Source organism: Tachysurus fulvidraco, chromosome 16 (genome assembly GCF_022655615.1).
Source record: "Tachysurus fulvidraco isolate hzauxx_2018 chromosome 16, HZAU_PFXX_2.0, whole genome shotgun sequence".
Classification (NCBI taxonomy): Eukaryota; Metazoa; Chordata; class Actinopteri; order Siluriformes; family Bagridae; genus Tachysurus; species Tachysurus fulvidraco.
In genome coordinates this window covers 4,523,484-4,550,315 of record NC_062533.1, presented here as the reverse complement: position 1 = coordinate 4,550,315, position 26,832 = coordinate 4,523,484, and the positions used below count along the sequence as shown (strand labels likewise).

General features: G+C 39.2%; 2 protein-coding genes across 4 annotated transcripts in view; both read left to right on the top strand.

Moving 5' to 3' along the window:
* Positions 1-6,313: 6,313 nt before the first annotated feature.
* On the top strand, positions 6,314-15,766 carry nmu (neuromedin U). Its single transcript, XM_027146144.2, has 9 exons — positions 6,314-6,554; positions 7,964-8,019; positions 9,147-9,194; positions 9,362-9,421; positions 9,523-9,552; positions 9,832-9,879; positions 12,823-12,897; positions 15,533-15,577; positions 15,715-15,766. The coding sequence occupies exons 1-9, from the start codon at positions 6,431-6,433 to the stop codon at positions 15,757-15,759; spliced, it is 531 nt and encodes a 176-aa protein (XP_027001945.1). The 5' UTR covers positions 6,314-6,430; the 3' UTR covers positions 15,760-15,766.
* Positions 15,767-19,725: 3,959 nt separating this feature from the next.
* Positions 19,726-26,832, top strand: part of clocka (clock circadian regulator a) — a 60,069-nt gene continuing 52,962 nt past the window's right edge. For all 3 annotated transcript variants that reach the window (XR_007138078.1, XM_027146154.2, XM_027146153.2), the window contains exon 1: positions 19,726-19,876. The gene's annotated coding sequence lies outside the window, so the exon portion shown is untranslated. The remainder of the gene's footprint in view (positions 19,877-26,832) is intronic.

Genomic DNA, 26,832 nt, shown 5'->3' with positions numbered 1-26,832 from the left:
TGTGTGTGTGTGTGTGTATAGACTTGCACACATGTGGCCACTGTTGACAATTACTGTACAGAGTCGTCTGATTATTATATGTTAAACCAGTTACAAAAAGAAGAAGCACAAGTTGTAGCCCAAAAAGAGACATAAATATGACAGCAGATGCTTCTCTGAATCAGAGTCATTTTACTGGCTAGGTGTGTTTGTGTTTAATACAAATCTACTCTGTTCACTGGGGAAAATAATAAAAGTAGTATAGTGGAAAAATTTGAACAGAGATGCAACAAATGCAAAGTGTACAGATAGTACAACAATATAGAAACAGCAGTAAACACACACACACACACACACACACACACACACACACACACACACACACACACACACACACACACACACACACACACACACACACACACAGATGGCAATAATGAGTGTGGGACAGTGTAAAACCTTTCCCAATGGACTTCTTTTAGTATTTGTTGCAGTTTCCATTTCTGTCCACTAGGTGCAGCAAATCACCTATTTCCACCTTCCTCTGCATCCTCTTCGCTTACAACAATTACATTCATGTTCTCATTTAACACATCTATATATCTCTTATTTGGCCTTCCTCTTGATCTCTTACCTGGCAGCTCCATCTCCATCATCCTTTTACATATATAACCATCTCCCTCCTCTATACATGTCCAAACCACCTCAATCTAGCCTCTCTGTCCTTGTCCTAAAAAACAGCCAACCCGAGCTGTCCCTCTCTCTGATGTGCTCCTTCTTAATCCTGTCCATCCTCGTCACTCCTAAAGAGAACCTCAACATCCTCATCTCTGCTACCTCCGTCTCTGTCTCATCTCTTTTATTCACTGCTACAGTCTCTGACCCATACAGCAGAGCTGCTCTCACTACTGTCTTGTTCACCTTTCCTTTGATTCATAACATGAAATAACACATAAATTCAGGATCTAAATTTTGAATTTATAAATTGATCCCTAATCAGAGGTGGCGGTGGCGAGGAAAAACTCCCTGAGATGATGAGAAGAAGAAACCTTGAGATGAACCAGATTCAAAAGGAAACCCATCCTCATCTGTGTGACATCTGTGTGACTGTGTACTATATGGTCAGTGTGTAACCAGGAAATCACCCTAGGTTTAACATGACGTCTATTCGGTTGATATTATCAACTGATTTGTATCAACAGCAGCCTATTAAATGCCTGTATAATCTCATATATAATTTTATAATCTCGTCACAGGATTCATTCATTCATTCATTTTCTACCGCTTATCCGAACTTCTCGGGTCACGGGGAGCCTGTGCCTATCTCAGGCGTCATCGGGCATCAAGGCAGGATACACCCTGGATGGAGTGCCAACCCATCGCAGGGCACACACACACACACACACACACACACACACACACACACACACACACTACGGACAATTTTCCAGACATGCCAATCAACCTACCATGCATGTCTTTGGACCGGGGGAGGAAACCGGAGTACCCGGAGGAAACCCCCGAGGCACGGGGAGAACATGCAAACTCCACACACAAGGCGGAGGAGGGAACCGAACCCCCAAACCTGGAGGTTTGAGGCAAACGTGCTAACCACTAAGCTGCCCCCTATCTGTCAAATTAAAACTTAACAATGATTGGACACTCAAAAATGAGTATTTATTCAGAATGTAAAATGTACGGAGTTGGGAATTAGGATTTAATGAAAAGTAACAGTTGGTGAGTAAGTGATAGACAAGACAGGGATCTGCACCACCTGCCCCATTGACTTACGTCAATAGATCATAATTCTTTCTAGCTCAACAAGACGTCAAATATCATCGTCCACGCTTTCAGTGAGAGGGGGCAGTATTGAAAAGTATGAAAGCCCACATCCTTCCAGAAGCACAGCATTAATTGCCCAAGATAGCTTCGACCTGGCCGGCTAAAACAGCTCTGGCATGTTTTTATACTCATTGATCTTTTCAGTCGTGGTGTGATTCAGAAATGAAATAATGTCAGTAGCTTGCCATATTGATAAGGTTAATTACATCCTGTCAGTGGGCCTCATAGGGAGGGAGATGTCAGAGACCAGTTTCTTCCCATTTCTATCTTCAACAGATGAAACCGATGTGATCTCTACCGCTGCTAAAGGTTGCTTTAGTGTTGCGGTGGAATCATTCGGTCCAGCTCGCGGCATGATGCTTCGCTTTGCGCTGCAGCCAATTATAATCAATTACTAACATTATTTCCTCGTAAATTGCAGCACCGGCATCACCGGCATCAGTCCGTTTTTATTTTTAATAACCGAACGATATTGCTGGTCAAATATTTTGTGCTTTGTTTATTTAGAAAACAGCTACATTTTCCGAAGAAAGCATAAGAGTTTGGGAGAATAAAAATAACGGAGAAAAAAAAAACATGAAGGAATAAATTAGCGCAAATGAAGCACGCATTCATGGATGAGTATTGGAGTAATTGTTACTCCATAATGACACAAAAAAGAAAAAGAAAAAGAGAAGTAGAGACGTGCAGCCATTCAGTGAGATTGCGTTCCAGTCGAAAACATAAAACGAGACAGCGATGGATCAGTGGTGTGAGTGGGCATGAATGTAATGATGGATGGAGGAATGATTATGAAAGGAAAGAAGGCTGGTATGAGCTGGTATACGTATATTAGTATGAGTCAGCCTCTTTGTAATCACCTGCTTGATTCATTACTGAGTCATTGTTTTTCCCATGTGGCTCTTGGGTCATCCAAACCTTCCAATAGCTAGGGCAATTAGGTCACAGGCTACAGGAGTCAATCAATACTTGCTCCCCACCCATAATTATAGTTCTAATGAACTAAACAATCCCCACCCTTACAGATGATTAGCTTGGACAGGGCTACTCCAGAATTTATACTTTACAGCTTAGTAATATACGGTTACGTATAAAGCACAGAGTACTAGCTGGTGCTGCGGTGACGTGCGAAAATCAAACTGTTTTTGGCAGGAAAACTGGATGGTTGCAGTCACCTTAGAAACAAGAAAACATAACAGAAACCAAGAAAGTCTGAGATATAACGAGAAAAAAAAACCAAAACAAACAAGGTGCGAAGAGTAGAAAGTCACCAAGAGCAGAAAGTAATGACCAGATGGGACAGGTGGAAAACACGGGCAAAGAGGAAAGTAAATCCATACAAGGAAGACGAAAAAACAAACGGCACGACTTGTGGACAGCCATAACGTTCAGAAGCATGGTGAATGTTGTTCAATGGTTCAAGTTCAGTTTTCCTTTTTAAGTGCTATTGCTTTGAAGAACAAAGTTTTTTGTTTTTTGTGTGTAACAGTTTTGTAAGTAACAGCGTAAACTCTCAACCTAATCTGGAATTTTTTGGTTTAACCATTTTCTCCAACGACTGAACCGTTTTCTTGTCGTCTTCCCTCTCGCTCTCTCTTCATTTTGCTATCGGAAAATGATTGGTTGCGTTATTAGGACACTGGTCAAATGTCTTCATGAGGCAAGAGATCGAGAGATGGATGAGTAGAGGAAGACGAAAGGGTGTAAACCAATTAAAAACAGTAAGCAACATACACGAGTCACTCCCACGCTTCTTGACTGTCAATCAAAGTTCAGCAAGAGGTTGTTGTTTGTGGGCCATAAGAGTGGCAGACGCGGCCAGTTATTAACTGGTTAGTGGTAAGAACTGTGGTTGACTAGGGTGCAAATATACTAACATTTCTTCTACTCATCCATGTATTTATCATACATTTAATTAAGAGTTTAGCCACATGATTTATCCTAAACCTTATGAGTTATTTGTTCAATTTCTGTAACCTCTGCCCACCTTTATGATTATGGATTTATTTGTTGTGGAGAAAAAAAACGAATCCTCAAAGTGAAACCCATAAAACTCGACACTGGTGTATGATCTAGTAATAACGTTCTTACAAATGATATTCTCCGATTATTTATTCATTTTTAGATTTCGAGTATATTTCCCAGTGGAGTGCTGCCTAGCTGTGCTCCGTATCTTATTCCTCCAGTGCGTTATCAGGCATGAGTGCACACATACACGTTCTAACACACGAGTGATATTTATATGTGCGGTTTAAGATGTAAGTGTCAATCCTGAGAGATTATATACAATAATATTAAAGATCAGCCTTAGACATATTTTCAAAATCCCACTTTACATTCTTGCTGCACATCCAGGACGATGACAGCTTGTGTAGACAATGATCATTAATAACATCATCCCAACTTCATATGATAATAATCCATTTAATTCCATATATTACTGATCTGTTGAGCCCATGAGAGCCCAAACGCACAAGACTTTCTTAATGAGATGTTATTAAATTGACATCGCTGTGTATGTGTTACACTCGATTTCGAATATAGTATTTTAAATTGAGAACAAATGACCATAAATAAATGTTTCAATCATCACACACCTCACTCATATTGTTGTTAGTGAATCGAGTGTTAATTAAAGTCGTCTGCACATCTGTATTGTATGTCATGCGTCATCATCACGCGTTATTGTGGTGCTTCGTCATCACACATCATTGCTACATCATTGTTGTCATGACACTGTGTTATCACACTTCGTTAAACCTCATCATTGCATGTTCTCATTACACTTCCTCACCCCACATCACCACATGTCAATGGCACACATAGTTCTGATCCTTTGTCCTCGCTACACGTCGTTATGTCGCTTCGTCATCACACGTCACTGCTACATGACACTTCGTCATCACACGTAATCGCTACACGTCATCATGACACTTCATCACGTCATCGCTACACGTCATCATCACACTTCATCACGTCATCGCTACACATCGTCTTGACACTTTGTCATCGCTACACGTCATCATGACACTTTGTCATCACACATCATCGCTACCGGCCGTCATTACACTTCATCATCTCTACATGTCATCATAACACTTTGTCATCAGAAGTCATTGCTACTCGTCATCATGACACTTCATCATCACGTCATCGCTACACATCGTCTTGACACTTTGTCATCGCTACACGTCATCATGACACTTTGTCATCACACATCATCGCTACCGGCCGTCATTACACTTCATCATCTCTACATGTCATCATAACACTTTGTCATCAGAAGTCATTGCTACTCATCATCATCACACTTCATCATCACGTCATCGCTACAGGTCGTCATGACACTTCGTCATGACACTTCGTCATCGCTACACGTCATCATGACACTTTGTCATCAGAAGTCATCGCTACATGTCATCATAAACCTACACCATTGCTACACGTTGTCATAACACTTCATCGCTACAAGTCATTATGACACTTCATCATTATAAGTCATTGCTACAAATTTTTAAAAAGTTATGATAAGTTAAGATAAGTATATCTCTAATTCTGAGCTTTGTAAGTGTTTCCTAAAGTATATATTTCCTTGATAATTCTTTTGATGATCTCTTGATCTCTCCTACAGTTATCGCTCTACCTTTCTAATATACAGTGTTTTATCCTTTCTCGAATTTCTCTTCAGACATGTACTCCCTATTAATTTCCTTTATCTCTTTACTCACATGTCCCATGAACCACTACTCTGAATGAGCCTACTGGCTCAGGACAGACGCTCTATTATTAGTGTTTGTAAATTATAATGCGTGTTAAAGTCCTAATCACTACACTCTTATTAACAGAATCATTTTATTATCTTTAAAGTCTTTCATAGCATGGACTTAATCTAATTAAAATAAGAACCAGTATCCCCAGTATAGCAAACTGCTGAAAACTACTGGAGAATATTGTGGCCAAGTGTGTGATATTCAATCTTCATTTTTATTTACATTTATTTTGAACAATGCAACTAGTAGATTTTCTTGCTCTCTGAAACACAAATACTGTTCTAAATTCTCTGGATGTGAGAGCGTGTTGTGTTGTACATTACCTCTGTATTGGACTTGGACTTCCATCTACCTTTTTTTTGTAGAAACAGGCTTATTTAACAGCAGATTTCTAAACCGTAATAATTTTAGGCTTGACCTCTAATACGTATTTAATGTCTTAGAAAATGGTTAAAATTTCTGATGGCAAAACCAGAGTTTTTTTTATTTTATTTTTTATAATGTTTACAATAATCAAAGTATCATTTAGTGCCATGTTTGTACGTTTGTTGCTTTCACAATCATAAAAGCAACGCACAATGACCCTTAACGTCATAAATACTCAAACAAACTAATTAACCACTGGAAAAAAAGACAGAGATATCACAACACCACCCCACGTAAAGAAATAATTGCAAGTTTGCGTGGTCCGGTGACGCAGATCACTTGATGTAGTCTGCAGAAAAGGGTGTAACCTCAAGCCTTCAAAATCCTTTGGTTGGAAGCAAGAGGAAATCAGAAGGAAGAACGTGCCTGAAGCACGAGGACCTGCGGCATACGAAAACAGTGCAGGAGGAACCATGAAGAGGAACCAGTGGCGCAAAGGAGCTTTGGGAAGCGGCAGCGTCGGCACGATGAGTCCTTCACACAGCACAAGCCTCGCACTCGCCCTACTGCTCATCTCAGCCATAGCCCCCTGCACAGGTACATATATCTGTATCCATATACTCTTTACTCAACACAGAACAAGTTTTATATTTATTTATACTCCTCCTTTTATTGCTAGAAACTCAGCGCGCGCGCGTTATGGAGAGTCCGTGCGTAAAAGGAGTGACTGGTGCAGAAAACGCACAATCCTGACTTTTAACCATCACATAATTACCAGTAAAGTAACAAAGTATTACAGCGGAGAGACTAAAGAGCAAGCAAGAAATATTACACTGCAAAAACAGATTCATTTTTGTGTGTGTTAGTCATTTCCGACTGTATTTCATCTGTATTTGGCTTTAAAGTAAATAAATCTTTCTATTCCAGTCTATATAATTTCATCTAAAATTGATTATTGTTAATAGCCAGATTTATTTTTTCTTCTTCTTTAAATTAAAAGGATGAGTTGATAAAGTGTTTTAGTGCAACAGGACCACAATGTAGCTGTGAAGAAACACAATACTGCGTTAAAACGTTAGCACTTGGGCTGATTTTTCTCCGTTGTGTAAACAGGAAGAGTGTAAACAGAGACTTGAGACCTATAGGCAGTGCGCTTATTATTTAATCTGTGCGCTTTAATTAAAAAAAAGAATAATTAATGTGTAAACTCTTTGCGCAAGCTCTTGTAAATTTGTACTTTCATTTGGAGAGTTGATTGTACGCAGGATTGGTGCAGTGTGGGGTTTTGACGTGAGCGCGCGCACACACACACACACACACACACACACACACACACACACACACACACACACACACACACACACACACACACACACACACACACACGTTTGTGTTGCTATTCATATCAAGTCATAATTCTTATTCTAACCTAATAATAGATTTTGTTTGGTTGTTTATTTTGTAAATAAAAGCTGCATGTTTTATTTATTGATTTATTTGTGAATTGAATTTTTTTCAGTAGATTTATGCATGTGGACCAACCAAATGTCCCCCTAAAGTCAAAACCTATATGTTTTTAGAGGAACAAATGATATCTGATCTACAAGGATATCTGATATCTGGGTTTTTTCCACATTTGTTTCTGACCAAGTTATAAAGTCATACAATAAATACATACAATTAATTAATTCAGGTTTGTATAGTGGATTGTTTCTTGGTAATCAAAAAAGGAAATCGGTAAACTTTTCTCTCCTGTGTGTCTAGTAAAATCCTGGCTATAGTAGTTTTCTAAATGCTTTTCTGACCATTGGTAACTCTACAGTAGATTACTAGTGGAGTGCAAAACTCACCACTAACACTGAACACAGTGTTTACATAAATCCACAAAAGCTATTGCTGTTAATTCAGCACTCAGAAGTGTGTGTGTGTGTGTGTGTGTGTGTGTGTGTGTGTGTGTGTGTGTGTGTGTGTGTGTGTGTGTGTGTGTGTGTGTGTGTGTTAAATAGGTGCTCCACCGTTTCTCGATCTAGCTACTACAGAGAATGACAAGCTGATGAACCAGGTATGAAAGCTATCCTTTAATTCATGTAACACACACAAACACACAATACACACATTAAAGATATTATTGTACAGCCATAATTTAATTAAATAGCTTCTGTCCTCTTTATACTGTTTAGAATGTATAACTATATTTTGGTCTTTATTTTGGTTTAAATATTGTAAACAGAGACTAACCACTGAGAGACAGAAAGAGGAGAGAGAGAGAGAGAGAGAGAGAGAGAGAGAGAGAGAGAGAGAGAGAGAGAGACACACACACAGACACAGACAGAGAGAGAAATAGCAGGAGCGAGAGACAAAGATAACAGGAGAAAGAGAGAGAGAGATACCAGGAGAAAGAGAGAGAGAACAGTAGAAAGTGAGAGAGAGAGAGAGAGAGAGATAACAGGAGATAGAGACAGAACAGTAGAAAGCGAGAGAGAGAGAGAGAAAGAGAGAGCGAGAGAGAGAGAGCAGGAGAGAGAGAGAGAGAGAGAGAGAGAGAGAGAGAGAGAGAGAGAGCAGGAGAGAGAGAGAGAGAGAGAGAGAGAGAGCAGGAGAAAGAGAGACACACAGAGGGAGGCAGAGAGAAAAAGCAGTAGAAAGAGAGAGAGAGAGAGAGAGAGAGAGAGAGAGAGAGAGAGAGAGAGAGAGAGAGCGAGAGAGAGAGTGAACAGGAGACAGAGAGAGATAGAGCAGGAGAAAGAGAGCGAGAGATAGAGCAGGAGAGAGAGAGAGAGAGAGAGAGCAGGAGAAAGAGAGACACACCGAGAGAGGAAGAGAGAAAAAGCAGTAGTAAGAGAGAGAGAGAGAGAGAGAAAGAGAGAGAGAGAGAGAGAGAGAGAGAGAGAGAGAGAAAGAAAGATGGTAGAACATGAGAAAGCAAGAATGAGAGAAAGTATGTGTAAGTGTGTGTGTGTGTGTGTGTGTGTGTGTGTGTGTGTGTGTGTGTGTGTGTGAGTGTGAGTGTGAGTGTGTGTGTGTGTGTGTGTGTGTGTGTGTGTGTGTGTGTGTGTGTGTGTGTGTGTGTGTGTGTGATATCTAATGTAGAAACAGTTCAATGAGAGTTTAACATTTAAAGCTTATGACCCTTTGTGTGATTTTCTACCGTTGAGGTTTTCTGGTTGATGTTTGTTTCTATATACACAGATAGATAGCGCATGCTCATCCCTCCTTCCTGAAGAACGACCCCTCAGGGTGAGTGAGGCTCTTTTCATACAGCCTTAAATGCTGCAAATAAACATTTCTCTCAGGACGTCTCGGCTCCGTATAAAGCTCAGGAAACGTCTCTGTTAGCCTGAAACCATTCATTAGCATGAAGCCTGTGCAGTTAAACTGTCGGTATCTCTGCACTTCTCCTGCAGACACTGGACACACTGTGGGATCTGTGTGACTGGATGCAGGGACTGTTGCCTAAATCTCAGGTAAAATCTTTCTATCTTTCCTGTTTACATTAAATCACTGAATATTATCAAATTATATTATCTAGTTGAGGAAAAGTTTGACTCTATCTGTATATATACAGGAGCCGGAAGCCCGAGAAACAACAAAAAGGGTAAGATCCCACACACACACACACGAAAACACAGACACACACAAACATTCACTAATTTCTTTAATTACTGTCTAACAGCATCATAACCTCCACCTTTTTTCTATTTCCCTGTGGTCCTGTAAACATGTTTGTGTACCTGTGCACGTCTTTTTACGCTTGCCTACATGTACTTTCTATGTTTTACTGTGTTTCTTTCTGGGTTTTTTTTACATCCTCCGGTGCGTCTTCTCTCTTGTCTCGACCTGAACGTGCGTTTTGTTTGAATGTGCGTTTGTGTAGTTTTTATTTCATTACACTAAGCCGAATACTGGATTGCCTGATGGGACGGTACGTTGTTTTTAAGAGCTCTTGTTACTAATCTGCTGCTTACTTGTCATTATACTGCAACATTGCACATTGTCTCCCAGCTGCGTATTATTATTATCTGTAAGGCAGTAAAGCATTTCATACACACACACACACACACACACACACACACACCACACACACACACACACACACACACACACCACACACGCACATACACACACATACACACACACACACACACACACACACACACACACACACACACACACACACACACACACACACACATACACACACACACACACAAACACAACACACACGTTAGACACATTAAACACACACATACACACACACACACGCACACACACACACACGTTGTACACATTAAAAACACACACACACACACACACATACACATTAAACACACACACACACACACACACATTGTACACACAAAACACACACACACACACACACACATTGTACACATTAAACACACACACACACACACACACGTTGTACACATTAAACACACACACACACACACACACACACACACACACACACACACACACACACACACACACACACACACACACACACACACACACACACACACACACACACACACACACACACACACACACATTGTACACATTAAACACACACACACAGGGATGAAGAACAATGAGCTTCACTTCACCTCTGCAGAACTGAAGCTTGCTTTAATTGGCTGTCTTGGCTAACAACGCTAACAAATGTATAGTAAAAGAAAATCAAAGGGACTCTACGAAACTAAATCCATTATTCAGTTTGTCTTACTTCAGTACTGTCAATTTTGCAGTTTGTGTTGCTGTCGAGCTGCACAGTTGCTTTACAACAAAACAGACAGCGACTGAACAGCCTGCGTTCGTCACAACCCTAAACATTTCATCATGGTAATGAGATAGAACTGGCAGGAGTTTTATATGGTCTGTAGATACATTCATTTCTTACTGAGGTGATGACTACAGTCTCTAAAGTCTGTACATTTCACCACAACAGGGCTCCATATAGTTTCCTCAAAACATTTCCATAAAATGCATTAAAGCATCTTACAGATTCAATGACATTCATATAAAGTTTCCTAAATTATTAGTCTTAGTCACTTGCTCCCGTGAATGTCTATGATATGTTATAATCCCGGTCGTTATAAATTTCTTACTTGAGAGCTGTGATCTCTAACATGACCGAAAGCGCAAAAAATCGGCAGTTTATTTTTACTTTCTAAGAAAAGACAACATTTACTCCTGCTTCCAACAGCTTTTCGAGATCTGCCACAAATCTTAAAGTTTGCGTGCATTATTCAATTCAAATTATTATTTAGAGCCAAAATCTCTAAAATATTTCTGTCTAACAGTGTCGATGTTATATGGTTGTTACATTACACTTAAATAAATAAATAAATAGAACTAGAACAATTAGTTACTTGAGGAAAATTATAGCATTAACTACTATTAACTATTCAAAAAAATAAAATAATAATAATAATAATAATAGTTATTATTATTATTATTATTATTATTATTATTATTATTATTATTATTATTATTATTATTATTATAACAAATCCAAGGATTAACAACATAATATATTGCTTGGAAGAGGAGATTCTTTAAATCAGAGCAGTTAAAATTATAATTATTTTAAATTACAACACATAAAATAATTATAGAAGTTTTGTAGGATTCTTAGATGGAGTTTATTTATATTACAATTGAATATCATTCAGCTTATCAAAACATTTATCTATCTATCTATCTATCTATCTATCTATCTATCTATCTATCTATCTATCTATCTATCTATCTATTTATTTCAATAGAAAATTAACAATAATTTCTAGGAGATTTTATTTTAAATGTCAAAATTTTACATGTAAAGGTTTTATACATTTTTAGACATGATATATAAGTTTGCTGCTGGGATGTAAAAAGCACCGTATAAGGTTCAGTATATATCAGTATATAAATTTAGTATAAGGACACTTCTATAAATAAATCATTTCTGCTTCTGAAGAGGTGAAGAGCTCAGAGTATAATCACTGTATTGTTAACAGGACACGATCAAGTCTTTCAGCTCAACTCACTGCAGTAATAAAGGATTTTTAAAGGGACCAGCTGATGTTCATAGCCACTAGACATGTACATACAGCTATTAAAATAAGCCATAAAATGATATTTTACCTATGTTTATAGATGAAACCAAATGTGCTGGTTGTTGTTGCTGTCGTTTTCATCCAAAGTTAGAATATTTTAAAGAATCTGGGAAATAATTTGTCTATCAGCTGGTCCTGATTTTTTTTTTTTTTTTTTTTTGAGATTTAGACTTTAATGAAATGATTGAACCCTAAAGCAGAGGCTTTTTCCTGGCAAAGGCTTTAATTGCGTTATTTGGACTGCACTGACTGTCATTGTGTGTGTGTGTGTGTGTGTGTGTGTGTGTGTGTGTGTGTGTGTGTGTGTGTGTGTGTGTGTACTAACTATATATTAGTAGAGCTATACTGGTTCTATTAAAGTCAAAAACATAATTTTTTTGTGCTGCAGCAGCTGCTCCAAATCACCAAAACACACAAACTCCTTTACTACACTGCTCCTGTGGCTTTGAGTGTTAGAGCAAGAAAAGTGCTGATGTGTGTGTGTGTGTGTGTGTGTGTGTGTGTGTGTGTGTGTGTGTGTGTGTGTGTGTGTGTGTGTGTGGGTGTGTGGGTGTGTGGGTGTGTCTGCTCTATCATCTATCTTCTTTGCGATCCACACCCTAATACTTCTGGCAGTTGTTCATGGTTGTCATCTCTCTTTGTGTCCCTTTTGTTTGTGTGTGTGTGTGTTTGTGTGTGTGTGTTTGTGTGTGTGTGTTTGTGTGTGTGGGTGTGTGTGCGTGCGTGTGTGTGTGTGTGTGTGTGTGTGTGTGTGTGTGTGTCAGTCTTCTGTGTTCCACCCTCTCCTGCAGTTAATACCGCAGCTCCATAACAGAAGACGCAGAAGAGTAGCATCACATGTATGTATCCTCTGCCTTCTTTCTCTTCATATAGTCTGATCTCATACTCTAAAATAATCACACACACACACACACACACACACACACACACACACACACACACACACACACACACACACACACACATATTCTCTCATTCTTGCATTTCATGTTCTGCCGTCTTTCTTTCTCTCCCCCCCTCAGTGTCGACGTGCGCTGCGGTGGAGCTGTGGCGCGCGCGCGCGCGCGCGCTCGCTCGTCGTCGCGCGCTCGCTCGCTCTCTGCGCTCTTACTGTGCTCCGTGGTGCGTCCGGGGAGCTCGCTCTGCGCGCGCGCTCTCGCGCGTGCGCGCGTGCGCGCCGCAGTCGCTAGCGCTAGCGCGAGCGATCGAGCGCGCGACTGGCGACGGAGACGCGAGAAGGCGCCAGGTGCGAGACGAGAGAGTAGAGCGAGCTCGCGCTCTGACGAGCGCGCGCGCGCTCGCGCGATGCGGAGCGATCGCACACTACGGTGGCGAGGGGAGCGAGAGTGTATAGGGGTAGTCGGATAGAGAGAGCGAGAGCACACACAAAACACACAAGATAGAGAGCTGTCGAGGCTGAAGCGCGATCTATATAGCGAGAGAGAAAGTGAGAATGTGAGAGAGTGTAGAGGTGTATCGAGATGATAGATCGCGAGCTCGTCGTCGCTCGCGCGCGCGCTGCGCGCTCTCTATCTGGATCTCTAGCTCTCGATCACGCTACGCATCGTGTTCTCCCGGTCTCTCTCTCTCTCTCTCTCTCTCTCTCTCTCTCTCTCTCTCTCTCTCTCTCTCTCTCTCTATTTCTCCACTTCCGCTGTGTTGAGCTTTGGTGAATCACACATTACATCTCTCAGATAGTTGCGATGCCTTAATTGACACTTTATCAGCATTACATCTTATCGTGCAAGCGTAATGACAGAGTTACACACTACTACTAAAATTAACCAATGCTGTTACGTCTATTACGGATTTGGTTGTAATCTACCATGTCACACTGTGTCATTCATTGCTTGTTGTTGTTGTTTATTGTTTTTTTTTTCAGTTATGAGCTGCAGGGTGACATCATTCTAAAAGGAAATTTAATTCTTATTTAATAGGTTCTGATTCACCTTTGGCCATAATGATTCACTTCATTCGCTCGCACCTCTGGACCCCAGGAGAATAAGCAGTTCTCCTTCTCATTAGTTAATTCATGTTGTGATTGTGAGAGAATCTGTTGGGATCCAGGAAGATGAATACTAACGTTCAACGGAATATTTATATCCACGATCTTTTGTATACTTTGCTGTGCAAAATTTCCCCATAACGTTTGCATCTGTAAAAGACCGAGCGTGTGTGTGAACGTCTCTGGCGGATGCACTTGCGCTCGTTTCTGCTTCCCCGCATCCCTTCCCAAGCATAAATGTTGCAGTGTGCTTCAAAATTAGTGGAATTAGCTGTTCTTTTCCATTTGCCTGGTTATTATCGACTAAAATTATCCGCCCTGACCAGCACTGTACAGCACAGATACTAAAGCATCAGCAGGCATGTCAAGCAGCTTGTACTCTTCAAGCAATTTAAGGATGTTCACCTGTGGTCTTACAGTATATAAAAGCTTCAGCAATACACATTGTGGATAGAAACATTGTGGACTTTGGGGCACAATTCTTGAAATGAAAAAAAAAAGAAAAAAGTCTAGGTTGTAAACATCCTGCTTTGCTTTAGCAGATCCTGTTTATACTCAAAACATTTATGAACATTTTAACGCCATGTCCGGGTTATGACTGTACATTCAGAAGAAGATGAATCATGGAGAATGTTCGATGTCTCACACAGCTAAGCCAAAAGCACTAGAATCATGGAAAATGACATCACCACTAAGAAAGCATGAAGATGGAGTTGGTCTGCAATTGCAATGAACTGCGATGCGGTTTTATATTCAAAGCTCCATCCGTGAACAGTTCATAACTTCAGAAAGATAGACTTTAAACTTGTAGGACATTTCTGGTCACATTAGTGCACATTTTTAAGTAAATACTGTGTGTGTATATATATATATATATATATATATATATATATATATATATATATATATATATATATATATATATATATATATATACACAGTATATAAGTTACAGAAGGGAAATGATTTATAATCACACTGTCCGGTGTCATACAGATGAGGAACGACAGTGAGTTTTTCTTCATCAATGTCACCTCTGACTTGCTCATTAGGGGTTCATTTCTAAACAAAAAAATATAGGCTATATCCTGAATTGATATATTTCCGTAAAGCTGCTTGGCGCACATGTCCGCTCTTAAAAGTGCTTTGCAAATAAACTTAAATTGAATCAAATCAAATCACTGAAGATCCTTAAACCAGTGATGTTAATACTGATTCAGTACTGATTCAAAATTGAGTCGTTTAGTTCCTTTTCTGCTTTGTATAGTAGCTTAAAATACAGCAGTGGGAAAATATCCCTTCTAGCAGGAGTTTGGATGGATGAATAATAATAGTACTGTACGGTATTTTATGGGAAACAGTCCGGTAACAATACTGTACATTACTTTATCGAAAAGCGAATTGTTTCCTGTTCTGTATTTCTTGCTCGTGTTGTGGTGTATATCTAACAAAGTGTTCTTTTTGTACAGGAGACCCCACGCCTTATCCAGAGTAGAGGATACTTCTTATATAGGGTAGGTATTAATGATTACTCACTTGTTCTTCATGTGTTTATAAAGTCATACCACTAAATGATGCAAACTGTGATGGAAAATCAATGTTACTGAGAGTACATCCAGTCATTTATTTATTTATTTATTTTTCTTCACAGCCGCGTAATGGGAGACGGTCGACAGAATATGTGTTAAAAAAATAAATAATAATAATAATAAAAAAAGAAAAAAGAAAAAAAAAGTACAAAAATAGAGAACAAAAAGAAAACCCAATGAGCAATGGAACACTTCCTGAACACCTTCTCTTAACCTGTATGTTCTGCTGTAAATCTTAGGCATTTTGTCTTTGTACCACAACATGGTCCTTTTCCTGTGGAGCAGCTGATTAGCCTTTAAGGAGAACCAGAAAACCCTGAGGCACCTATCCTTGGTCCGCTTATCACCCCTATATGGTGTATAGTGATACTAAATGTAAATAGAATTAATTAAAAAATTAAATAAAATCTTTTTTTTTTGGTCCACAGGTCTTAATCGTGTAAACATGTTGTGTCTTTTAAATTAAAGTCATTCTGCAATGTGATTTTGAGAAACTGGTTATTGTGAATCTCTCTCTCTCTCTCTCTCTCTCTCTCTCTCTCTCTCTCTCTCTCTCTCTCTCTCTCTCTCTCTCTGCCAAAACAGTCTGAAACCATACTTTAAATTTTCAATGATATAGTTGCTTTCATTCAGTTTACGTTTGCAACATATATAAAGTCATGGAAAGTAATATTTATTTCGAATTATAATCAGCAGCAAGTCTCTCTCTCTCTCTCTCTCTCTCTCTCTCTCTCTCTCTGTCTCTCTCTCTCTCTCTCATTCACACACACACACACACACACACACACACACACACACACACACACACACACACACCACAGAAATTTAATCTAAACATTGACTTACATTGACTTGTAAACTCCAAACAATATAATTTGCACTTTTCTCTAATCTGCACTACTAATTTTATGATGTTCACAGTGTTTAGCTATAGACTTACAGAAGTGTTATAGAAGAGTTTTTGAAATCTATCAGAAACACATCCTCGTGTTATTTTACTAGGTCAGAGAATAAGAACACCATTTTGTGCATGTGGGAGTGTGTGTGTGTGTGTGTGTGTGTGTGTGTGTGTGTGTGTGTGTGTGTGTGTGTGTGTGTGTGTGTGTGTGTGTGTGTGTGTAATCAAAAACTCTAGTTGTGTTAAACAACTTAGATTTTTAACTTTAGTTTTTAACCCACTCGTTTTTCTAATGATGAAAAGGGTGTAATAAGATTGGTTAAACAATTAATATCTCTGAAACTATGCTTGTATTGAGCCTGTGAAATCTGTATTTGTTGTTAAAAAGGATAAACCAGCATGAAGGCCAGAGAGCTGTCTATATATTTGGGGGAAGTCATGGCTGAGTAATGGTTAGAGAGTCTGACTCCTAGCCCTAAGGTTTTGGGTTTGAGTCTCGGGCCGGCCACGAATGATGCTTGAGCAAGGCACCGAACCCCCCCAACTGCTCCCAGGGTGCCGCAGCATAAATGGCTGCCCACTGCTCCGGGTGTGTGTTCATGGTGTGTGTGTGTTCATTGCTGTGTGTGTGCACTTAGGATGCGTTAAATGCAGAGAACGAATTCTGAGTATGGGTCACCGTACGTGTCACGTCACATTCAAGCCATTTTAAATCAATCAGGCTTTTCCACTAGATTTTGAAGCATGACTATGGGGATTAGTAATCATTCAGCTACAAGAGCATTAGATCGGACACTGATGTTGTAATAGTGAGGATGCCTGGGGTTTTAGTTCATCCCAAAGGTGTTCAGTGGGGTTGAGTCAGGACTCTGTGCAGGACACTCAGGTTTTTCTACTCCAACCTTAACACACCATGTCTTCATGGAGCTCACTTTTTGTTCATAGCTTTTCACAATGTCAGGCTGAAACAGGTTTGGGCCTCTTGGTTCCAGTAAAGAGGAAGTAATAATGCTACAAACACACCCTGTACAATTGTGTGCTTCCAAATTTGTTGGAACAGTTTGAGGAAGAACCATATTTAGTGTATTGTTTAAAGCTGTGCAGAAAGATGATGTCTGAAGAGTTTTCTAAACGATGAATTCATGAAGGTTAATGCGTTGTGTTTGCATTGTGAAAAGAATGTGTGGCAATATCATTTATATGTCCAGTGCCATCTTGTGGATATTATTAATATTAAGTCAGAACATTGACACTGTCTACAGCAAAAATTCTGATGATGTTCCTCACACATCAATTTAATAAATAGTGTTTATGGGATAAGCTTCATAAGAACTAAATGTATTATATTTACTGTGTGTTTACGTTTAAAACAAGACTATAACACACAGCATAAAGCTCTACATTATGGCCACTAGATGGCTCAAAGTGTCTAGGAATCTAGGAAACTTTCATATAACGTTTTTAATATATGTATTAAATATATACAGTATAACACAACAAAATACACCCCATTAGATTTTTTTTAGGACCAACGCAAAAAAAGTGTGTGTGATTGTGTGTGTAACTGTATAAAGAAATAGTTCATTAGAACCCCATAAAGAAACCCATTTCATAATTATGTCAAGGTGATGTATTTTTTTTTCAGTGAGAGGACATTGTTAACATTAATAAATACATTTCTCTTTTGTATCTAGTAAGGAAGAAAAAAATACTGTGATTACAAACATCAAATTGTATATTATGTATTAATATGCTGCAAAAATATATTCTAGTGTATCGTCTTTATCCAAGTCCTAGCTGTGGATAAGCAGCTCCATAGTATGGTGCCACCACCACCATGCTCCACCACAGGTAATGTGGTCTTTGGGGGATGAGTTCTCTTGTTTCTGGGCCAAAAATATAATTCAGAATTAAGCCACAAAAGTTCTCAACAGACCACGACCTATTTTGACACATGGTCTGAGGTGATATAGTCATGACAAAGTCCTACTTGATAATGGAGTTTCATAAACTCTTATGATCGATACCTTTCCCTAATCAGAGCCTATATTTGCGTTATAAGCTCTGTAACTTCACCAGAAACCAGAGGTGGGAGTAAGTCACACATGTGCAAGTCACAAGTAGGCTAAGTCTCAAGTCATGAATGTCAAGTCAAAGTCAAGTCGAGTCTTTTTTAAATATTTGTCAAGCAAGTCTCAAGTCTTAAATTTGTGACTTAAGTCTGACTCGAGTCAAGTCATATGACTTGAGTCCCCCTTCTCTACCAGAAACCTACAGAAACACTTAATTGGTGGCAGATGTATGATATTTACCACTTGAACATGAGAATGAGTGATCTCAGAAAATGGAAGGATGGATTGCTTGAAGATATCTCATCCCTTTAGTAATCCTGAATTATACATCTAATTATACAGGATTTATAATTATACTGCAATTATACAGGAATTAGAATTTTAGGTATGTTCTTATATATATGATTATAATTATAAATGCAAATATATATTTTACATTTAATATTTGCAATAGTACAAACGTGTGTGATTTTTGAAAACAAAAAATCCATAAAAAAACATTTACTAACATAAAATGGTGAGTTATTCCGAATATCAGCACACACACTTCCGCCTATGGTGACGCCCACACACGCACGACTCTCTGATTGGACAAGTTCAGTGTCATTCAGAATTCTGACACAACTTTTACACGCTACCAGTCAAGGTTGGCTGTCTGGTGAGTTTGACCTAATTGGCCTTCCGCCAAAAGAATGAGAGACACATTAGATTGGGGGCGCTTGTATAACACACACACACACACACACACACACACACACACACACACACACACACACACACACACACACACACACACACACACACACACACACACACACACAACGAAGCTCGTTCGGTTTAAAAAATATATTATAAAATAAATTTATGTTATAATATAGAAATAAATCAAAAAAGAAAACAAATTTGGAATTAAAGATTAAAAATATTTTCCAGAATGATTACTGTAAAATGATGAGGAATCATATGATTGCGCTGCTAAAGAATTATTATTATTATCATTATTATTATTATTATTATTATTATTATTATATAAAATATTAAAAGTATGTGGTTAAATATTCTCCTCGCGCTAGCTCGCTCGTGGGTTGCCAGATTGTGTAGGCTGCTGCTACTGCTGTCGCTTAGTGCCTACTGCGCATGCGTTCGGGAAGCCCAGGGTAGGCCCTGCTGTTTTTGTAACTCCAGTCAATCCAACGCAGGCGTCTAAACCAAAACAAGGAGCGCGAGATCCCCTAATGACGGCGAATAAACTAGGTAAGGACGGCGTTTTGCATGTTTATGATTTAAAAAAATAATAATAATAAAAAAAAGACACCAGGCAAATGTCTAGTGCAGCATTTGTTTTAACGCTGACTGGGAAGAAAAAAACCCAGGAAAAACAACCCGGCGCTGTTATTATTTGTTGTCCCTGTAGCTTGTCCAGTCCGGAGGCCTGGTGATGACCCACATTTCGCTCGCGCTTATGGAGAAGGAGCTGCGTCTCCAAACGTCTGTGGCTAGCTAGCTAACAGATTTATAAAAACACATGCACTTCTGAATTATCTAGACTATTACACGTCATGTGCGTTTATATAGAAAAATGGTCCGTATTTTAAACTTTACTATATTTAGTTCAGAAGCGCGCATTGGGTTTCGGCAACACCGCAGTTCAGCTCGCGCGCGCGCACACACACATATATACATATATGCACACACATATAATATATATATATATACACACACACACAGGTCACAAAAACATTTTATTGTGCATTTTATTGTACATTAATATCGTATTACAGTATTTATGTTCAATAGGACGCATATGATCAGATTTAACCTACTGAACTAATTCCCTTCTGCTACGGTGCAACCTGTAGAGGGTTGTTTTGTGTTGTAGGGAATTTAAATATTTCGCTTTACACCAGATTTATTTTACGCATCATGGTTAGAGAACCCAAAAGGTGACGCGTGCGTTGCAGGTCGGTTTTGCTATGAAGATATTCCGTCAACATGACTTCAATGGAGTTGCTTTTATATCCGTGTTCATTCATTTAGAATAACAAGGCGCTTCAACATGACACGTTATTAGTCCGAATGATTTACCAAGAGCAATTAAAGCGCATGTAAACCAACAACGCGACTTTGTGCAGCACGATGACTTCGGTAAATCGTACAAAATAAAAAAAAAAAAACAGTGCTGTGTGTTTCCTACTGTCGCTTGGGAGAAAGTGATTGCGGTTTTGACGCATGCGCAAAAGAGCTGATCTTTAAGTGCTCAGAAGGTGTGGCCAAAGTTGGAAGACAAAATGTTAAGTAGCTGGAAGCATCAGTTACCTGTTGGTTATGTTAGTGAAACACCAAGGATGGGAAAGTCATACGGGCTAAAATAAGTGAATGAGACGTTTATATTTATAAGATTTGTATTACTGAATAATATGAATATTACTTATAATACTGAATCCTTGATTAGAAGTTTTAATATTAATATTTTTGCTTAATAAACTTTTAGACGTGGCCGATATGTGTTATTTATAAATATATATAAAAATAGCATCCTAACAAAAATACCATAATGCTTTTTTATTATATGGAAACATTTCCATTTCCAATAAGATGCATCACTATTCCACTATTGGATTAAATAAATAATAATGAAAAACGAATTAATATTTTTTTATTTATTGTTTTGGCTGCAATATCTAATCACATTTTTAAAAACGTGAAAATATAATTTTATTTATTTGATGGGTTATTTTTATTTATTTATTTATTGTTTGTTTGTTTGATGTTATAATAATGATAACCCTGGGTAGCAGATTGGCCTTTGCAGACATAATAATTTGCAAAGTAATTTCCATTGTTTAAAGTAAGTGGTATATAAATGCCTTAGATTAAATACATTTTTTTCGACATGTTTATTTGGCAGTTGGTTTTATCAGAAGTGACTCAACTGTAGGAAATGATAAGCATATAGATGAACAGAAGGTTGCTTTTAAAGCTAAGAACTCAGTAGTTTCTCACTGACAGTCACAAGTGTTTAACTCGAGCTGCTGATTATCAAAGTGCTCTTATTTAATTTTTGAAAATCTGCACCAATTTTTCTTTTAATTGTTTGTGCTGTTGAATTGCTTTCATTAGGTCTGGTTGGTTTCACCTCGCAGCGATTCTCAAGTGCACCAAATGATTCGCAATTTAGCAGGGCGTGTTTGAATGGCCGAATTCCTACTACTCCTTATTCGGGGTTGTTCTCTTTCTGTTTTCTTTTCATATTGTTTATTCGGCTAAAATATTCATTGAACCACGTTTCATCAATTTAAAGGAAACTGAGAGAATCAGACTGTGTGTGGAAATGTAGGCTTTCATCCCACTTTTCCTCAGTATTTTACTTCTTGTGTCATCGTGACAGTGACGTTTGTGCTCGTACCGCTGCAAATTGGGCAGGAGACGAGGATCCGGGAGCATTAGAAATTAATCTTCATCAAGAAGTTGTGGAGATAAAGGTTCAGTCCCTTAATTTTGAGATGGATTATTATATAAGATGGTGTTAAAATGTATTGTGTGAAATTGTCTGTGTAGGGTTTTGTAGCTTCCTTTTTGTGTTCCTTTTGTCCTTTTAAAGGCCTTTTTTCTTCCCGAATCTCAGTACATGGCAGTGACTCTAACTGGCCCCTGGGTGTGAATGTGTGGTGCTTTGTGATGAACTGGCATCCTGTCCAGGGTGTATTCCTGCAACACACACACACACACACACACACACACACACACACACACACACACACACACACACACACACACACACACACACACACTCTGTACTGGTGCAAGACTGAACGGGATTCCAGGAACAGTGTGGTTACTGGAAATGAATGAATGAAATGAATGTGTAGGTATGTTGTTAATAATAGTTTAGTTTTAGTTTGGGAAGCTTGAGGTCTTAATTGAGCCACAAATAATGCAGAGAGACCTTCTGGTTCTTCTGAGGGAACGCAGAATATTTGAGCTATGTGGTTTTTATACCCAACTCCTTCTAACTCCTATTTCTTAACCAGCAACAAAACCTCTACCTTGACTCAGGAGCTAGGGGCGGTCTTCTCAATTCCTCCGAATTCTGCAAGTTTTACCAAATCAAAAGCGGAATTGCTAGTTAGCGTGTTGCTAATAAACGAAGAACATGGAGGCGGCCATGGTTTTTTTTTCTTTTTTCTTTATTTTTTCTCCTTCTTCTCTCTGTCCACTGTGTAGTTCAAATGGGAGGAGCTCGAAAATTAAATGGCTCAGAGCTCTGAATCTCTAGGATAAGTTTCAGGTCAGACGGTCAGTCTTTTCCAGAAACTTTACCTAAGGAAGAACTATAACGAAGGAAAAATTGTTCTCTTGATTTCATTCTGTATTTAGTTTTCTCTGATTTTCTTGTGTCGTCGTCTTACAGTGGTGTTTGTTTGAAGGTACCTGGCTTCTCTGAATACATCGGTGGTTGTTGGGTTGTCCTTGGGGACAGCTGCTGATACAGGGTGTTTTGCCCCTGTACTGTTGAATGCAGTAAGGTTAACCTGACCTGAATTGTACACATGTACAAAGCCTGGTGGTCAGATTACACCACAGTAACGGGATGCAGGAGCTAACCTGGGCCGAGCACCTGCGTGGTTCAGTTGTGTTTGTGTTCTTAGGAGAAGAGCGCTGTACCAAAGTCAGCTCAACACAGAAGTAGGCTGGATTCTCTAAACTAAACATTCCCTAGTTAACTGCCATGATGAGTTACAGATGCCAATTAGCTAAGCCAATACAGGCTTCAGCATGGATTGCTCATGTTTCTATGGTAAAATAAATCCCTGCATGTGGGTCTGAATAGCAGAAACACTGTTTACATTGACTGTGCTTGGCACACGCCTGCATCACATTTAACTGAGTCTCATAGGGCCACAGTGGGATTTTAAATACTGACCTTTTGAGCTGAAGTCCAGCATCTTACCCGCTTATTGTGTATGTGTGTGTGTGCATGCGTTTGTCTGTCTCATTCCTGTCTGTCCTTGCTGTTATGTTCATCATGCTTGTGTTTTTTTTATTAAAAATTTTTTTCGGCGTGCGATATATGTCAAAGCTTTTCTGATTCATCTTGATGGGTTATTTATTATTTAATAAAAATATTTAGACTTATAAAGCTGTTGATGTGATGTTTGCCATAATATTTTATTAATATTATATATTTATGACACATATTTGTTTATTTTTTAAAAACAGAAATGGCAATAAATAAGTGTTTTTAAAATCTGAAACCTAAATAGTTAAAACATAGCTAAAAAATAAATAAATAACTGGTTTGTTGCTGGAAGTTTGTCTGGGGATGTTGTTACTCCGTGTTTAAGGTGTTGGACTACTGAATGGATGGTCATGAGTTTGAATCCCAGGGTCACCAAGCTGCCACTCAAAGGCCCTTGAGCAGGGCCCTTAACCCTCAATTACTCAGCTGTGTATATGATATAAATGTAAGTCATGCACAAATCCCTAGAACCCACCAATAATCTGCATTTAGTGTCTTTGTAAAGTTTGCTTTGAACGTAAATGAGTTTAAAAAAAAAATAAAAAAATCCGTCTTTGCAATAATAATAATAGTGTAGATTTCTTTCTTTCTTTTTATTTATTTATTTATTTATTTATTTAAAGTAAAATCAAGAAAAATAGGTGGAGATTAACAGGTAATTAATCACCAATCTCCTTTTTGCTACAATAATTCAGTATCACTGCTTGAAGTGAAAGTCACTGCTCGCTTTGTCTCTCTTTCTTGTGCACTTTTAGTTAATCCGGAACATGTTTAAAATAAAAACGAGCAGCGCAGAGTTTAGCTTCCTTTTCCTTGTGCACAGCGACACCAGACACAAACCGCCTTCCGCTTACCTGCCTACAGATACCAGGAAATCTGAGCTGTATGGACTCTGGCTCGTGTTTAATCTCTCCGTCATGTGTGACTGTAGTGTGACTCCCACAAGAACATGCAACATGCTGTGTTACATTCTGTGAACGAGCGTTATGCTTCTAGGAAGTGTGTGAGGGTTCATCGGTTCGGTGATACCGCGCTGTAGTGACCTGGACTGTGAAGCTTTGAAGAGTTTCAAGCATTTTTAAAAATAACATTTTCTAAAAGATAGAATGATGCATCAAAGTATAGCATTTTTAAAATTGTGCTCTCAAGTTTTAGGGAACACACACACACACACTAATCTGACAAATAACCAACCCAGGAACAGCATTTTAATTCCAATGGTAATGATTTAATGCTCTGTGCTGCTGCCACCTAATTGGCTAGATAGCTAAACACCGCGCGCACACACACATACACACACTTAGGTGTTCCTTTTTAAGTGGACAGTGACTGCATATACTGTGGTGTATAGACACAGAGGTCAAGTGAATGTCACAATTACAATGACCTCTGACAGTGGGTGGGATACATCAGCCATTTCTATGGCTACAGTGTTTATTGTTTACGTGTAAAGATGTCGTTGCGTTGATAAGAGCCAAACGGTCATGACTAGATGACTGGACTGGAGCATCTCAAAGACAGCAGGTCTATTGTGGTGTTCCCGGTGTGCCGGGGTTTGTAGCTACCAAAAGTGCTCCAAGAAAGGACAACTGATGAAGCAGCGACAGCGTCATGGAAACCCAGATACCGGAAAAAGTGAAAGCACTGTAAGACCCGCAGTTAACGTCTTGGTGCCTGACGCTACAGCGCACCTTCAGAGGTCTTGTGGAGTCCGTGTCTCGCTGCTCACAGCTGTTTTGGTGGGAAAAAGAGGATCTCCACACTATTAAGCAGGTGGTTTTAATGTTATGGCTGACTGTGATTTCTTTTCAGGTAGAAATACAGGACATTTTCCCTAACTTCTCCTTTCCCAGGGAGACGCAGCTGGTGATCAGAACTCGTCTCCCTAGAGCTCCTTTGGAAGTCAGGCTATTTTTAAAGGAACAGCTAGTTAGGTAGTAACAGCTCTGTTCTGTACTGGCAAAGCGACAGTGGGGCCAAGCTGGCGTCTGGCCCGTGGCTTTGTCCTCACAGGGACTCAGGAGGTCTCTGTGGGTGTTTCATATGACGAGGTCTTCTGCACATTTTAGCATCCACCCACTCCGGCAAAGCGGCCGAACTCCATCTGCGTCCTTCACGCTTTCGGGCTCCTGACTCAACACCACCATGAGGATCTTTTTACCACTCACTGCTATTTTTGTTTTTCCTCAGAATGAATGAACGTTCTATCAGTAATTTATTGGCTGAACATGACTATGTTTAGAGCAACACGAAGCTTTGCCTGAATATATGCTTCGGGTTGCTATTTGTGGCTGCATACGTCTAGTACATGTAGCCTCATCGAAGAATACAGCATGAATCCAGTCTTGATCTGTTTCTTAGGCTGCTTCACATAGACATGTGTCCTTCTCTACATATTGGCTAGGGTCACTGTGATTGACAGGTGTGAGAGAGAGAGAGAAATAAATGATTTAATTGGAGTAATTTATTGATTGACCGATCGAGTTTAACCACTAACATATTCTATGTTTGAGAGAAACTGGAAGTCAGAATAAGGACTTGATCGATAGGTTGAAATGTTTCTTAGAGTTCACGTTAAAATGATGATGCTGATTCAGTTGTCGCTCAGATCAGCATTATCGAGGTCACTGTGCCTCCATCAGGACCGATCAGCATCTCAATCAGGTTTTAGAATAAAGCTCCACAAAGTCCACTTAAAGGATGTAACCTCGGTCAAAAGAGCTGTGGAGTTACTGGGATGTACTCAGGTCCTGTGAAAGGGGAGAGTCTTGTTGCCTAGTTACACCCAGTCACCATAAGCCGACTCCTCGGTGCCTTTCGTTAAAGAATCTAATTTACAAGTCTCTTCATTTATTTTTCCATATTTCATTTATACCTCTTTGACCTCCTTTTCTTATTCCTCCTCCTCCTCTTCCTCCTCTTCCTCCTCATTCTCCTCCTCACCTCATCATCATCCTTCTTTTCTCCTCATAACCCTCCCCGTCCTCTTCCTCCTCTTCTCCCTCCTTATCCTCTTATTCCTCATCATCCTCTTCTTCCTTCTCCTCCTTCTCCTCCTCCTCCTCTCTCTCTCATCACCCGCCTTCTCTTCATCATCCTTCTTTTCTTCTCATAATCCTCCCCGTCCTCTTCTTCCTCCCCTTCTCCCTCTTCTTCATCATCCTCTTCTTCCTCCTCCTCCTCCTCTCTC

Excerpts from the sequence above, each read along its gene's own strand:
- nmu (XM_027146144.2), top strand. The coding sequence starts at position 6,431 with ATGAAGAGGAACCAGTGGCGCAAAGGAGCTTTGGGAAGCGGCAGCGTC. Across the intron at positions 6,555-7,963 it reads AGCCATAGCCCCCTGCACAG|GTGCTCCACCGTTTCTCGAT; the intron begins GTACATATATCT and ends TGTGTTAAATAG. Across the intron at positions 8,020-9,146 it reads ATGACAAGCTGATGAACCAG|ATAGATAGCGCATGCTCATC; the intron begins GTATGAAAGCTA and ends CTATATACACAG.